Here is a 16,571-nt window from a genome sequence, read left to right as displayed (position 1 = left end):
TCTAAATGTACTTTTTTCCAAGTATGCCATACTGTATTTGATTTTATTTCTAGTTATAGGAGTTGTTGTTGGATTTATCATCTTTTTTTTTATCAACACTACAATTACTAAAATGTAATGTAACACATAAATGTAAACGGAATATTTGGCCCTTATTTTGAAAATCTTACTATTTACAAAATGTGTCAAAATTCAATTTAAAGATTTCCAAAAAAATACATTTAAATGATAAATGTAAAATAAAAAAAATGTAATAAACATTTTTCTCTCTGTTGGTATTTGTATGTGTAAGTTAAATCAGGTGTTTTTTATTTGTCTTATATCTCCTGTTGGATGTGAACTGTTATTAATGTAAAAACCTGCAGTTATTTATTAGTGGGTGCAGACTAACTTCTGACCTAAACAAAAACCTGTTCACAGTTAAACATGTCATAACTCCAGCATAAAATGAAATACAAGACTTTTTATGGAAAAGAGTTCAGTTTTTTAAAGTTTATTGACATGAGGAAAACATTGGGATAATGTTTAAATACTCTACACAATAAAGTTATTAAAAACATGCACATGGAAAAATATAATATACTGTACATAAATATTACACGGGGAAAACAAATTGTTCCGAGCTGGTCTAGCTTCTAATGCAGTGCCTGTGTGTTTAAGTTTGACCCCAAAAACCACGACTTGTGGACGCCCCCTTACTGAGACAACCCGACGTTTATAGTGCAAGAAAAGACACTGAATGGATATCAATGGAATGCTCGGCTCATGGCGGGCGCGGGCCTCTTCAGTATTGCCTCCACCGAGAAGGACAAGGACTCGCTGGACGCCATCTTGGTCCCGACCGGCTTGGACAGAAAGTCTTTGGCGTACCTGTCTGTGATTTTCACGGCATGCATGTCCTTGACGGAGCCCTCCCTGAACTTCCGGGCGGCCTCCTCCAGGAGCTCCTTGCAGTACGGCGCCCGGAGCTCCAGCCCGGCCCCGCCGCCGCTTTTCTCGCCCAGCGAGTGCTGGATGAGGGAGTGAAAGGAGTTGAGTTTCATGGACAGCTTCGCGCTGTCCTTGCTCAGCTTGTTCAGGACCTGGCTGGAGTTTTGGGAATGAGAGTTGCCGGGGAAGGATTGTCCAAAGCTCCTCTTGGGAGGAGAGAAGGCCGAGCGCTCTCGCTGCCCCGCCTGGGCGACGCCGGGGGGTTTGGGGTCCGACGAGTCCGGCGGCGCGGCCGCTCGGGACCCTCCCAGCCGGGCTGCGGCCTCCTGCTCCTGGCTTTCGGCGGACGCCGCCTTGTGCTCCCACGACGCACCCTGCTTCATGTTCTGCACCGCCGTGGCGTTGAACAGGCACTGCTGGTAGAGCAGGGCGTCGCCCAGGTTGGCGGCACCGCGGGGCCACATCACAAACCCGCCGCCGCCGCCGCCTCCTCCACCTCCGCCGCCGCCACGTGACGGCTGCAGCGGGTAGTGGCGGTAGGTGGTGGCCACGCTGACGTTGGAGGAGATGAGCTCCACGTTGGCCGAGCCGTTCGGGTACTGCATGGACAGATCCAGGCAGTTGGGGCCGAGGAAGCCGCACAGCTCTTTGTGCTGCGGCTCGGCCGGAGCCGCCGGCGAGTAGGACGTCTTGTAGTTGTACTCGGCGGCGGCGGCGTGGTGAGCCATGCCGTTGGGGAAGATGAGCGACGCCGTCTGGCTGTTCTCCAGCAGCTCTCGTTCCTTGTACTCCCGCTCCAGCATGATGCTTTCCAGCTCCTTGTCGGCAAAGGCCCTCCTCTTCCTCATGCGGTCGCTCAGCGGCGGCGGGAGGGACGCGTTGGCCGCCAGGAACGGGTCGGTCTGCACCGGACGGTACCCTGTCGCCCAAAAGAAGCCCCCGTTTTAATTTCGAGGTCTACGACAAGATGTCAAGCAGAAGCGTTCACGCTGTAACGTGCAAAACAGCGATAAAGAAGAATGTTCACTGTGGTTTCAGGGAAATATAAATCATGCTCAATGATGGAATCCTATTCGTATGCTGTGACTATGCTGGAGACGATTATCAGTGAACTTATGTGTGCCAACTGCGTTTATCACGTCGCTGCTCGCAGATGTTTACGATGTTTTGGTTGTTAGTGGGAACGAGAGGAGCTATAGGAGGAACGGAGCCAAGAGGAACGTGAAAAAAAAAAGATCAGAAAGAAATAAAACATGTTTCTATTTGTCAGATCTGCGGCCTCGTTACCTTCCAGGATGCTTTTGGCGAGCATGGTGGACGGTCGGATGTGCCGCTGATAGATCGTCCTCCTCTCCGCCGCGATTGTTTTCCCGGATATTCCTTTCTTATCCTGATGAACGGAGAAATAAAAGAAAGGCTTTAAAAACTGTTGCCGGGATGTTTTTCTTGATCCTTTTAAAGATTTCCTCCATTTGGCACAGCTCAAGTCCAGCTTCTAATAATAATCTTTAAAAGTAGAATCTGTCTTTAAATAGGTTGAAGCAGGATCTATTGAACACCAGATTAAAAGTTTAATACACTGATTTTGGGGCATTTCAAAAGATAAATAATAAAGAAATAAAAAATAAAAAGGTTTTACAACTAAGTCTGGTTGTATCACTAAACTGCAATATGTTCACAAGTCTGTGTAATAAAAGTTACACATTAAGTTTTCTCACACACACACACACACACACACACACGTACTCAAACAGAAGAAAAAAACGTCCATATGGTATCATCTTTAAAATACCAGCTGACATGGTTCATTATTTTGACCTCAGACATTCTCAAATATTTGAATGTCACCACAGTCAAAACACTCACACAGCACAAACACACACACACACACACACACACACACACACACACACACACACACACACACACACACACACACACATTAAGTTCATAGGAAATATATAGGAGGAGATGAAAGAGGACGACTTGTGTTTGTTTACAAGTAATTATAGAATTTTATAATTGTTGGAGGAAGAGTGAGACATTCTACTAATTGAGCCGTGTAAATAAAGCTTTCACTTTTTATGAAATGGTGATTGTTTGTTGGGGAAAACATTAAAAACTCTTCATGGACGCCACCGATTTCCATTCATGCTCAGTCAGTCAAACAAAGAGATATCGTAGCACCCAAAAAATAACCTTTAAATCCTTTTGTCTGAGCCAGCACACACCCAGACTTCACTAACCCTACATGCTTTGGGTGGAAAAACAAAAGTGGCTCAAACTTGACTTTGAAAAATAGTTGTGTTATTTTAGGACACATGAAGGCTGGCTTGTTTTCCTGAACAGACCGGTTTAAGGAACCAGAATTATGTTTCTGCCGATAAGTCAGAAAAACATGTGGCCTCTCCGGGCCTGTTATGGTGTTTCACTGCCGCGCAAATAAATAAAAAAGAGCAATTAAAGAGCAGTTTCACTGGAATATGAAGACTAACGGGTTAATTATGAAGCCAAGCGCATTCAACTTACATTTAGTCACTTTGTCACAACAGTCATTGTAATAATCAGAGCAACACTGCTGTTGGAAATTCCATAATTAAAAACATAAATAATATAAGAGACTATAATCCACAACTAATGCTATAAATACATATCATTTAAATCATGCTATTTGAGGATGATGTGTGTTTGACATCTAACTGATTTACTAGTTTTAAAACACATAGTGTTGCATGTTTAATGTGGTTGTTCCCCTGTAGCCACTGACTGAGCCATTGGATTTAAAAAGTAAATAAAGCAGTGGTGAAAAAAAAAGCTCCTGGCTTATGAGAAGCAAAATCAACATGTTCTGGAAATCCCTACATTAAAAAAAGCCTGCACAGCCAGAGAAATCTGAAGGAATCTAAAGATGCAAACTCAAATCTGAGTCCCCGGATGTGATGTTGGTTTTATTGTTAATATCCAGAATAACTAGTCGGCTCCAGAAATAAAGACAAATACATATTAATGGGGTCTTAATTTGCTCACTGGCTGTTGCTGAATAAAAACACTTGAATGCATCATTCCTACACACACACACACACACACACACACACACACACACACACACACACACACGACATTACATTACATTTAGCTGACACGTGTTTTGTTGTCTACACCGAAGACACAGCCACGGGTGAAGTGTCTCGCTGAAGGACGCATCCTCTGGTTGAAAGACGGACATGCTAAGTTTGCTAAGCACTGAGCTACATTCACCCGCACACGCACGCGCGCACACACTCCGGGCCTTTACCTCCGTGGCCTGCTGCCTCCTCAGGGCCACCTGCGCCGCCATCACGCGCTGCCGCTCCACCACCAGCAGGCAGTTGGCGCACTGGCAGTCCCTCCAGCGGCAGAAGCGCTTGTGGCCCTTCAGGCAGGACACCACGCCGTGGTTCCGGCAGCGCGCGCACTTCGGCGTCCGGCTCAGCTTCCTCTGGTCGCCCGGGCCCGCGCCGCCGGGGGCCGGGCGACCGTCGGCCTTGACGCCGTCTCCGTCGTCCTCGGAGGCGGCGGCGCGGCCGGCGGCGGCGGCCTGGTCGTCGCTCTCCGCCTCCAGGCTCTCCACGTCGATCTCAAACTCGCACCCGGCGCTTACTGACATGTCTGTGCGAGTCCTCCTCCGGCTGAAGGAACGCGTGTTATTACGTTATTATTAGGAGTTAATAGAGGCTTAATAAAATAGCATAATAGCTTAACACAACCCCCTGGGGAAAATACAATGTTTAGTCTATAATAGCCTATGATATTAAATATAATCTGCCATAAAGTGTCAATAACCTTTTTTTTTTTCTAATCATGGTTTAAATTGACTTCTCAGCTTCTTTTTTTGTTTACCTCTGAGCTCATTTATCTAAACTTAAGATCCATGCACAAGGCTAATGAAGAAGAAGACAAAAGATAGTGGCCTATAGTTTGCATTTATTAATCTGCAAAAACATGGTCTAAATTAAAAATAGAAAGAAAAATATATATTCTTTAAAGTCTCGAAAGTGCACAGCAGAAATATCCCCTCATATTAATACGATCAAAGGGACACATATCAACATGATTGCTTTTAACTGTTATGTCATTTTCTAGACCCCAAATGTCACGAACAAAAAGGAGTTAACTTAAACAATTATAGTTTCTGAAAATCTATTATTGGAAGCTTAAAATGATCAACACATCCAGAGATCATTATTATGATTCGTCACGTGACTTCGGCCGTGGCCTTAGTCGGCTTGTCTTGCATTTAATTGGCTTTATAACTTTATGGCTTCTGGTCTAATACACTCTGTAAATCAACATTAAAAACACGAGGAAAGGAGTTGAGTTTACCTCCAGAGGTGAATCCAGCGGTCCTGTCCAGGTTGTTTGGGGTTATATCTTACAGCTGTGGTGAGTCACACACAGTCAAACAGACCCCAGAGCAGCGCGGTAATGAACTGCTAATTGAGCGGGTGAGCGAGCGCCGCTCTCCGAACAGATCCAAGTTTTCCTCTGAGGAAGAAACTCCGAGCGGCGCTCCTAAGAGCCGCGTCGGTGCGCGCGTCCTGGCCTCCGATTGGCTGCTGGCGACACGCGCGCGCCGACCAATGGGATGGCGAGGCAGTTATTCTAGCACTGGGAGGTGACTGCGCATGCTCAATACCATTGACGGTCTTTTTATGGATGAATCTGATGACGTTTTTTTATTATTATGAATGAGGAGTTTTTCTACTTTATTATTTGTGTTTAATTAGCGTAAGCATTTGTCAAAGAAAAAACAGACTATAACATGATTGATCAACAATGATGAGTAGCAGAGACACACAATACTCAAAATAATTTCACCCGTAGCCAATAAAAGGCCTACAATATAAATCTATAAGGTATATAAATACCTTATAGATTTATATTGTAGGCTAAAGACATAATCACATTGGCATGTGGGCTAAATTAGGCCACCACTAAAATAGCAGTTTTCCATATAGCCTATATCCAGATTAATAATATAACAACAAAATGTGTTATAAAATGAAATAAAGTAAATAAAAAATAGCAAGGCTGTGTGGATAAAATAATATCCCAGTGGTGCACATTGTGTATAAAGGGGTTGAGTGTTTACTGATCACAGATTAAAGCGAGCTGCCAGAGCAAATAGACAGGTGCTGAAGGTGAGACAGGTGATGAAGGTGAGACAGGTGAGAGGTGATGAAGGTGAGAGGTGATGAAGGTGAGACAGGTGATGAACGTGATACAGGTGCTGAAGGTGAGACAGGTGATGAAGGTGAGACAGGTGAGAGGTGATGAAGGTGAGACAGGTGATGAAGGTGAGACAGGTGATGAACGTGATACAGGTGCTGAAGGTGAGACAGGTGATGAACGTGATACAGGTGCTGAAGGTGAGACAGGTGCTGAAGGTGAGACAGGTGCTGAAGGTGAGACAGGTGCTGAAGGTGAGACAGGTGATGAAGGTGAGAGGTGATGAATGTGTACTGCAGGTTGTTACAGTGCGTCCTCCTGCAGATGATAACAATGTTTTCACAACAATCACACCTGACAAAGAAAAAAAAAACACGTCAGCATGCAGACACACAACAAGGCAAACCCGTCACTTTAACTCTTATTTCAGACCCTAAACTCACAAAATCATAGGCCTATTTTTTATTTTTTTACCCACATAAATCTAATAATAATAATAATAAAACCACAAGAAAACGGTTGTTTTTTTAAACTTTTGCTATGACGCATGCACATGCGCGGGATTATTTCTTCTCTCTCGTCGAATTGATTCAATGTGTAATGTCCTCTTTATCAAAATAAAAAATATCAACTCAAAAGAAAGCCTAATTAAATTCGATTTGGTGGAAGTAGCTCATATGTGTGACGTCGTTTCCTCGCCGTGTGAGCGATGACCTCTGAAAGCTTGAAAACAGACACAAGCAGCATTTACTCAGGTAACTGACTTCCATGGGGACTGACGCCGAGACAATAGAGACACACAGAGCTGCAAATAATGTTGACTTTAAGCCTTTTGTCTGCAGCTTCTTGTGATGTGAAAGCGACGTTAAGAGGAGGAGGAGGAGGAGGAGGAGGAGGAGGAGGATGTGTTATTCCGTTCAAAGTCAGGGAGACCTGTTGGTCCTGCTTGGCTCCAAAGGAATGTGCAAGCTTTAAAATAATTATGTTTAAATATGCAGGCAGGTCGATATTTCTCTTTCTTTTCTATTAAAATACACTTGGCCCTCTGATAATATACACTTGTTATACTGTTATTTATTCATTTGTTCACCATGTCTGTATTGTAAATTTGAATATTTTTCTAAGTCTTGTGTTATTGTGTTACTGCACCGTGCGTTTTGTTTTGTTTTATTGTTATACACTTTCCCCCACCGGCAGGTTCCTCGTGTGTGTGGCGCATTTGTTCTGATGTGACATTTTAAAATGTCACACATCAGAACTGTTTATTGTTCGACATTGTGTGACATTTTAAAATGTCACACAATGTCGAACTTTAGATGTTCTTAACTTCAGATCTCATACGTAATATGTATTTTGTAGAACTTCCAACAGTCCTATATGAACCCTATTAATGACATTATGTGTTATGACAAATTGTGTTTTTTTTATTGTAGCATAAACTTGTGTTGCCCTCACCTATAAAAACGAACGACACATTATTGCGATATTATAATGTATAATTCTGATTATTAACCTCGTGTTCAGACTCCAGAGGAGCCCGTGTGTGTTCTGGCCCCGGTCTCGGGGTGATTCCTCCTCCAGATGAGGACCGGCCTCCTAACGGCTCCCCCATGTGTTGGAGGTGAAGACGTCAGCCTGCAGGTGCGGCTTTATTCGCCACTTCGTCTTAATTTACTGCGGAGGTCACGAGCGGCCACCCCGGAATGCGTTTGAAGCCGAGGGGGGGACGGGCTGGACCGGAGGATCCGCACGGAGCGGCAGGGCCCTCCAGGTGAAACGTGTTGTCTGTGTCCGCGGGAAAGGGGGGGGGGGGTCAAGTCCTTGAAAAGGGTTTCCAGGACTCTCAATGAGTATTTAAGGTGGTTTTAAGGGTATTCAACACCGCCTGGGATCCTTTCAAGGAAGCTCCTTGTGTGTCTGTGTGTGTGTTTCAAAGACCCCTCAAAAACTCCCTGCAAACCCTTTGAGATCCCCTAGATGTGGCCCATGTAAAAGGGCTTAAACCCACATTGGGTGGCCTGGAAAACCGTTAAGGGCTCCTGGACCTCTTCAAAAAGGTCCTTGGAGACTGAAACCTCTTCAAGGACCCTGGACACTTCTAAAAGGCCACACGGCCCCTGCAACAAGCTCTGAAAATCCTAAGTTCTCCTTGAAGGCCCTCCCAAGAATTCTGGAAATCCGAGAGGATTTTGACTTTCAACGGAGTTCCCGTTGACCCTAAAATGTATTCCAGGTGTTACTAGATGACTTTCAGGGTCTTTTTTGGGGATCTGGAGAGCGACTTTGGGCCGTCTATGAAAAGGTCTGTTGGTCCTTGAGAAGTAGGAATCCTTGAAGAGGTTCCAGGTGTGATTGAAGGAGTTTTGCTGGTTTTTGTAGGGGAAGTTTTGCAAGTTTTCAGGGGTTCAATGGAACTTAACAGGAGTTTCAAGGGCCTGTGAGGGGGTCCAGGAACCCTTGAATGGATCCCAGGCATTATTGGAGTATCATGGTGAGATCCACGGAAGCCAATGGATCTCACCATGATACTCCAATAATCCTTGAGTGGATGTTGGACCAGTTTTAAAGAATCATTAATGTCATTTTCCAGAGATCCCTCAAGGGGCTCCAGGCCTTATTGGAGGAGTTCCAAGGCTTCTTGTTGGAGTTTCACAGACCCAAGACTTCATGACGCAAACATATTGAATACAATTTAAATTTCCCTTTACACAAAATAATGTTGGTCTTTAAAATCTATATTCAGTATTTAATAAATGTAAAGAGTTTTTTGATCTCCCCTATTCTGGGTGTGACTTTTTAAATAAACTTGACCAGGTCATTATTGGGGCCTCCAGCTCCATTAATACTTCTTAAAGGCCGGTCGGTTGAAGCCTCCTCCGCTCACGTCGATCCTCTTTAATGACTCTCAGACGCACAATGACACTTTCTCACACGCTGTCCAGGTCCCTCTCGGGGGGTTGATTGAAACAACAGCATCTTGTTGGAAGCGTCCCACTGTGCCGGCCGTAAAAGTGTAACAGGAGCTGGGTATAGACAGAAGAGCAGAGTGGGAGCACTGGGAGCTCTGGGAGCTCTGGGAGTGGGGGTCCTGTTATGTTAATTAGCCTCTGATGGACCGACAACACATGCAGCTGAATACAAAACCAGGCGGGACGACATTTGTCTCTGTCTGACACCTCGACCTCTCAAACAGGAGGACGGGTCCTGAGGCAGAGGAAGTATTCCGATCCACTTAGAAGTACTAATACCACAATGTACACACAAATATGCAAAAGTAAGTCATGTACAAGTATGCAAGTTTAATCAGGAAAATGTATTTAAAATTCTTAAAAGTGAAAGTACTCAATGGAGATAAATGTCTCCTGACTGTTGTACTATAACACATTATATTATCATACATAACATATATTATTAAATTATTATTATTACGCATGCAACTTTTGATCAGACTGCAACTCATGTATGTTTGGTTTGTAAAAATAGTTTAAAAATTATATTTTTTTATAAATTATGTTTTAATAATTATTGTTTTGTTCAAACCAAGAGTCTGAACCTCTAAAATATTTGAAAAAAAGCAGCATATATTCACATTTGTTAAACTGGTACCATGACATTTTTTTGAATGAAAAATGACATTTATACAAGTATTTGCAAATTAATTTTCCATCAATCAATGAATCACATCAGCTCTAATTGCATGTGTTGTTAGATTTAGTATATTGTTTTGTAACATCTAATTTTATCAATTGTTTTGTGTGCAATAATCTTAATTATCAGTTGTTGTGGAGTAGAACTAGAAAGCCACATACAAAGGAAATATTCAAGTAAAGTAAAACTCAAATATGTACATACGCACTTATTGTTATTTTAAGGGCAGAATAAAGGGCAACATTAAATACTCTTCCACATTACTTTGGTCTTCGTCCCAAAGTCTTTAATACTCTCATTTCATTTACATAATTTCAAAGCACCTTTTGCCTTCTTATAAAAGGGAATTAATAAACTCAGTTTAGACACGTTTTATGTTTATAAACCTACGTTTTATGTGAATAATGCATGTATATAATGGAATCATTGAAATGAACAATCTTTCCTGCATGAAGTCCCTGCTTCATTTAAAGAAGCGTCTCCAGCTGCTGCTGCATACATTTTGTAATAAAATAATGGTTTTGTATTCTGTAGCCCCAAGATGGTGAAGTATAAATACACATGTGGGCCACTGGGTGGCAGACTAGAGACGTTTTTAGTGATGAAAACAGTCTCATAAAGAAGAAAGATTAGAGATTGTATTTAGAAAGTGAAGAAACAGTGTGTTTTCTTCTGGAAAAACTGTTTATTGTAATATAAATAATCTCCCCACCTTTATTTAAAATTAAAAAAAACATGGAGACGTTGAGAAAAATAAGATTGATAAACCTCTCCCTTCCTCAGTCATACAAACATTAGTCCTAAAATATTTTTATGGGGATTTTTCAGGGTTTCTTTTTTCACTGCTTTATTTATTTGGTATGAGATATATATACTTCACTACTGAGGATACATTTTACTTCTAACATATTTGTATATAAACACATCCAAATCTCCTGTTTTTATGTTCAGTTCTGAGATTTGGCCTTTGAGGTAAACGTGATGTTGATGGGTTTCACCACCAGATGGCAGCATTGGTAAGGTTTTGACCAGAGGACAGATCCGTTTCTGCAGCTGTTATTTGGTGCTGCAGGTCTAAGACGATTGTTCTTAAGTTATAAGAGATGGGTTTGTGGTTTGACAATCCACAAATTGTCTCACTCACACAGCTTGCGCATTTCCTGCTGGGGACAAATAAAGTTGTATCTCAATCTATATTACATCATTAGAAATGTTTGGATTATACTTATTATATAATAATAATAATAATAATAATAATATATAATTATATTAATTTAAATCAACAAGGCAAGTCATCAAAACAATTTAATTTAGCGCAATATGTCCCTCTCAGAAGTGGTGGAGTAGAAGAATAAAGAAAAAGGAAATACTGAAGTAAAGTACAAAATTCCTTAAAATTGTACTGAAGTACAGTACATGAGTAAATGTACTTAGTTACCTTCCACCACTGCTGACTATTGAAAAAGTCGAAATACATAAAAGAGATGCTTATTGACTATTAATTGAAGATGTTAAATAAAAGATGCTTTATTCAGCCTGTGAGCACATGAAGTAGAAATATTGTGTTTAAAAGCAATATTGGTATTAAACATAAAAGTCGTCCCCTGCTGCTGATTTACATGTAGAATATATTATTATTATGATTTTATAGCATCAAAACTATTCCAACTGATTATTATTTTTTAGGGAGAACAATATTGTCTGAGTGAGTTACTTTTCAGATGACAGTCTTCCTCCCCGCCTCGTGCCTCCAGATGTGTTGATGCTGAATGTTTGTGACGGATGAAGGACGAAGTGTTTCCTTTTTGTTGAGAAAACTCTTCCTGGACTTCTTCAGCGAAATAAACTCTTTAAAAAAAGCCTCTTCAGCTGCAAGAAAGAAACATTGTCCCAAAGCTGGTTCTCACACACACACACACACACACACACACACACACACACACACACACACACACACACACACACACACACACACACGCATTGATCTGTGACTTTCTAATTATTTGTGTTGTAATATTTGGAGCTCTAATAAATGCTGCATGCTCAGATCTGTTTATCAGAGCAGCAGTTTTATACACTGGACCTCATAAAACCATCATGTGAAACGCTGTAAACCGCTCACTATATATATATATATATATATATATATATATATATATATATATATATATATATATATATATATATATATACACACACACACACACACACACACTGATTATTTATATGCTGTCCCCCACCTATATGTAAAAGTACTACCAGTGTAGAAATACTATGTTGCAGCTGAGTAAAAGCATTACAAACTTGACTTAAAAGAACAAAAGTATCAGCATTAACGTAAAGGGCCAAAAGTAAAAGTACTTCAAAATCATAAATATTACTTTACTGCATGATAAATATGAATGTGTTTCTTCACAAAACTGGGTTTATTTGAAATACTTACACCTATAATAATAATAATAATACATCATATTACGTTGATTATATTTGTACAATGTTTCCCTCTGTGATGAAGTATAAAGTAGCAGAAAATACTTAAGTACAAGTACTTTAAATCTGTACTTAAGTGCAGCGCTTGAGTAAATGTACTCAGTTACTTTCCACCCCTGTTCTCTGTGTGACGTGAATTAATGTCAATAAAGACAACCATTAGAAATCTGCTGTATTTAAGCATAACCTATAACATATTAATAACCTTTGTTAATATAAATTCAGCCAACATGTGGACATAAATCTTGCTAATAAAAGAAGTCAGGGACACTAAGAGACGACCATCTGATCCATTTGGAAACTCAGATTTATTTGGCATATACTCTTCACATGCATTGCTGATCCTTAAACATCGAAAGTGTTCACAGTACTAAACATGCTGGCGGGAAAGAAAGACTTCCGGTCTCGTTTACATTCATCCGTTTTTGGTTACCTGTCCACGTGACGTGTTGGGAGCGCGAGCGGCTGACGTCACCTTATCAAAGGGCGATTGCTTGACACAGTTCAATTCAAACAAGACGGAAAAAGACCCCTTTACACGCACACACGCGCGCACACACAAACCCGGAAGTCCGTTCACAATAATACATATTTGGTGTCCGCTGCTGTTTAAAGTCCGTCAGCAGCTTCTTCAGGTGGATGAGTTCAGGGTCCGGGAGTCCGCGGAGTCGGAGCGCTCCTCGTACTCCTCCTCGGGGGAGTAGCGGCCCGGCTTGGGCCCCAGAGGGCCGCTCTCCTCCTGCACGCTGACGCGCGGCTCCTCGGAGGCTCTGGAGGGGAGGACCGGGGAGCCGCGGAACACGGACCCGGCGGGGCCCGCGGGGGAGAACGGCGACACGTACTGGGCCGCCGAGCGCAGCTGGTACTGCTGCTGCAGCGCCATGGTATTCCACAGAGTCACGTCGCCGTGCACGAAGGGGCTGCCCTGGCTGCGCGTCAGGGAGTTGCGCAGCATGAGCGGGTAGCGCGTGGGCTGCGGGAAGGACGGGTGCTGCAGAGGGACAGCCAGCGGGCCGCCGGACACCGCGCCCGAGGCGGCGTCGGACGCGAACCGGAGGGACTCCGGGACCCGGAAGGCGGAGCCCACCGACCACTTGGCGGAGGTGGACACCGGGTGGTAGGAGCCCAGCGTGTGCTCGAACAGGTGTCCGTTTGTGGGCAACAGCAGGGCGTCCGGGTGCGGGTCGGCGTGCGACGGGTGCGCGCTCCCGTCGTGACCCCGGCTGGACAGCAGCACCTCGATGGCCCCCACCAGATCCCCCCCGCAGCCCCGCAGGATGAGCTCCAGGACCGGGGGCTTGTGCGCGGGGAAGATCTTCTTGAGGACCTCCAGCGGCGGCCGGTTGGCCCGCAGGCTGAAGGGCAGGTTGATGGAGCCCGCGAGGCCTTCGATCAGCACGCCTTGGTCCGCGGGGCCGGCGGGGTACTTCTGCGGGCTCTCGGCTTTGGCTTCCTTCTCCGCGCTGCCGGCTTTCTGGAGGTCGTAGCGGGCCTCCTCCGGCTGGCTGGGGGCCTCCGGCGGCTCCGGCGTGTAGCAGGAGTTGTGCTTGGAGCCCTCGGGCGAGCTGAGCGGGTCCTGGTCCTTCTCACTGGAGCTCCCTCCGTTCTCAGCCCCGGACCCCTCGTCGGGACCGTCATCTGTCGGTTCTGCAGCACAAGAGGAACACAACATAAATAAATGCATCTTCCAAAGAAGGACATTCAAATAAATTAAAGACACTACTGTGACTTCAGAAACATGTATTTTTTAAATGCAAACTCCACTCAATCTCTTGTCAACTTGATAATCCTCTTGTAAATACTGTCCATAAAGTGCTGACTTTTGCAAACATTTCGCTTTGTTTGTTTGTTTGTAGCATTTCATGTGGAGTTGACCTCCTGCAAGAAGAGATAATGGCGATTACATTTGGTCACTGTGCTCTTTTTTTAAACCCATCAGCTCCGTCTGTCAGAGAGATGGAGCTGATCTGGAGTCAGCTGATCGGCTTGTGTCCAAATGTTTTAGTGCCAGGAAACAACAACCAGAGTCAAAGGCAACACACACTCTGCACTGCGACATATTACAGTAATTACATGCCAGGGCATATTACCTTTTTCATAAAAACCTTAAATACATAATGATTTGGTCAACGACCAAATTTGACAGCTTTCGAAATATTTAAATGAGAAGAGATAAATCTAAGTATTTTTTAGTTTTACAACAAACAAATAAATAGAAACAAATACAAATAATAGAAGAAAACCATTTTCTGACAGAATATTTGATATTTTTGTAAACCTATATAAATAATATTTCATTGTAAAAGATGATTAAATAAAGGCTTGCAATTTTCAATAAATAAACAAATGCAACGAAAATACACAATACTTGCAAGAACGAGTTTTTGGAAATGAATAAACCAAACCCACTTTGATTGATATTCCATCGAGCACACATAATAATAATAATAACAACAATAATAACAATAGAAAACAGAATTCGTGAAAATAAATAAAAACGGAATTATCATCACTATTAATAACTCAATGTGTTTTAAATGTCACAAAACCTTACAAACTCTTTTGTCCTGAGATCGACAACAGTATATATTTTATGTCTTTTGTGCTGCTATTAATTTATCTCAAAGAGAATATGGTTTCATCTTCTTCTTTAAAAACTGTAGCATCCCATTCCCACACAAAGCAACATGTTGAGTGACTTTTGTGTCACTGAAATACCATTTATATCAACACGAATGACCCTTTTTAGATGGTAAAGAACATTCACAAGATATTCACACAATAAAAATATCAATAACAGTTGTCCTGTCCCTTTTTTGCACTAATTTAGGAATGCATAAGCCCTGCAATTTTTATCAATTTAAATATGAATTACATCCTATTCCTGCCGGATTGAATGAACACTGTATATGTCATCTGAATTCTCACACATGTACATTGAAAGACGCCAAATATGTCTCAATATATATATTTTTAAACAATTTGGTAAAGTAGCCCCGATAACGTTGTTCTTCGTTATTTCTTGATTATTATTATTATCCTTGACATAGTAGCAGTTTAAATCATTTATGTACTTATTTGTTAGTTTTTCCAGCTAACTGTTTGCTTATCTTTCTTTCATTCCATCAAACAGAAACCCCTCGTCCTCAGCGGAACTCTCTCCTCCCACCTGCGCGTGCCCTTCCGGCCCGCAGCGGCTCCGTGCTGCTCCACCTCAGCTCCAGCTCCTCCGTCCTGGCCGGGTTCCCTTCGCCGGCTCCGGCCATGCCGATGCCGGGCAGCACCCTGAGCGCCTCCGGGATGAGGCTCTCCAGACTCTCGTTGGCCTGCTGCCGGCGCAGCGCCACCTGCGCCGCCATGACGCGCTGCCGCTCGATGATGAGGATGCACTTCTCGCACGTGCAGTCCTTGAAGCGGCAGTAGCGCTTGTGCCCTTTGAGCCACGACAGCACGCCGTGGTTGCGGCACCGCGCGCACTTGGGGGTCCTCTGCAGCGGGGCGCGGGGCTGGGACACCGGAGCCCCCATGTACAGGTACGGGGACCCGTAGCCGTTCATCCTGTCGGCTCCCCGGGACGCGCTGCTGCGTCTGCGGAGGGAGGGAGGCGCGGCGGGAGTGTGGCGGTGAGCAGCGGGGCCGGGTGGAGCCGCTCAGCCTCACGCATGACCGCGCGAGGAGAAGAGGTGTGCACGAGGAGAGGAGGTGTGCACGAGGAGAGGAGGTGTGCACGAGGAGAAGAGGTGTGCACGAGGAGAGGAGGTGTGCACGAGGAGAGGAGGTGTGCACGAGGAGAAGAGGTGTGGGCTTGTTGTGGAGTATCCCCCCCCCCCCCCCCAAAAAAAAAAAAAAAAACATGTTTTGAGAGCAAATTTCTCATTTGTAAGTAAATTATTTGTTAGTTTTGCTTATGAAACTAGAGGTTCTGGCTACAATTCAAAAATCTTTGCTTTCAAATCAAAAATCTTTGCTCTCAAAGAAAAAACTTTTGCTCTAAAAAAAAAAAACATGAGCAAGGAGTTTCTATGTTTCTATTGGTGGGTTTGACTTGCTCTTGGCACGCTACACTACCAGGAGGTGACGTGAGAAGGACATGGAGGTAAGTTGACATTATATTGTTCTGTTTTGTCAACATTATGTTAGCCCCAGCCAATTTAATGACGAAAATTACGAATGGTTTGCATTCAACTAAACACTGATTATCTCCTCAAGATCAAGGTCTATTTGAATCATTTAAAAAGCTATAATATACAGAAAAACCTTTGTGAACATAGATAATATATTCACATTGTGTGTTA

At 43.3% G+C, this 16,571-nt stretch overlaps 2 protein-coding genes across 2 annotated transcripts; both read right to left on the bottom strand.

Annotated features, from left to right (window-relative positions):
- Window positions 1-573: 573 nt before the first annotated feature.
- dmrt2a (doublesex and mab-3 related transcription factor 2a) lies at window positions 574-5,347 on the bottom strand. The gene is made up of 4 exons (XM_079222667.1): window positions 5,293-5,347; window positions 4,226-4,598; window positions 2,218-2,320; window positions 574-1,849 (listed from the first exon to the last, which is right to left on the bottom strand). The coding sequence occupies exons 2-4, from the start codon at window positions 4,574-4,576 to the stop codon at window positions 747-749; spliced, it is 1,557 nt and encodes a 518-aa protein (XP_079078793.1). The 5' UTR covers window positions 4,577-4,598; window positions 5,293-5,347; the 3' UTR covers window positions 574-746.
- Window positions 5,348-12,907: 7,560 nt separating this feature from the next.
- On the bottom strand, window positions 12,908-15,833 carry dmrt3a (doublesex and mab-3 related transcription factor 3a; the record flags this gene model as incomplete). Its single annotated transcript, XM_079222548.1, has 2 exons — window positions 12,908-13,923; window positions 15,446-15,833. The coding sequence occupies 2 exons, from the start codon at window positions 15,831-15,833 to the stop codon at window positions 12,908-12,910; spliced, it is 1,404 nt and encodes a 467-aa protein (XP_079078674.1).
- Window positions 15,834-16,571: the final 738 nt, after the last annotated feature.

Source organism: Taurulus bubalis (genome assembly GCF_910589615.1).
Source record: "Taurulus bubalis genome assembly, chromosome: 8".
Taxonomy (NCBI): Eukaryota; Metazoa; Chordata; class Actinopteri; order Perciformes; family Cottidae; genus Taurulus; species Taurulus bubalis.
Note: the sequence above shows the minus strand (reverse complement) of the source record. Positions and strands in the feature narration are given on the sequence as shown.

Coding starts and splice junctions, on each gene's coding strand:
- dmrt2a (XM_079222667.1), bottom strand. CDS start 4,576: ATGTCAGTAAGCGCCGGGTGCGAGTTTGAGATCGACGTGGAGAGCCTG. Junction 2,321..4,225: donor GGAGGCAGCAGGCCACGGAG/GTAAAGGCCCGG, acceptor TCCGTTCATCAG/GATAAGAAAGGAATATCCGG. Junction 1,850..2,217: donor CGCCAAAAGCATCCTGGAAG/GTAACGAGGCCG, acceptor TTTGGGCGACAG/GGTACCGTCCGGTGCAGACC.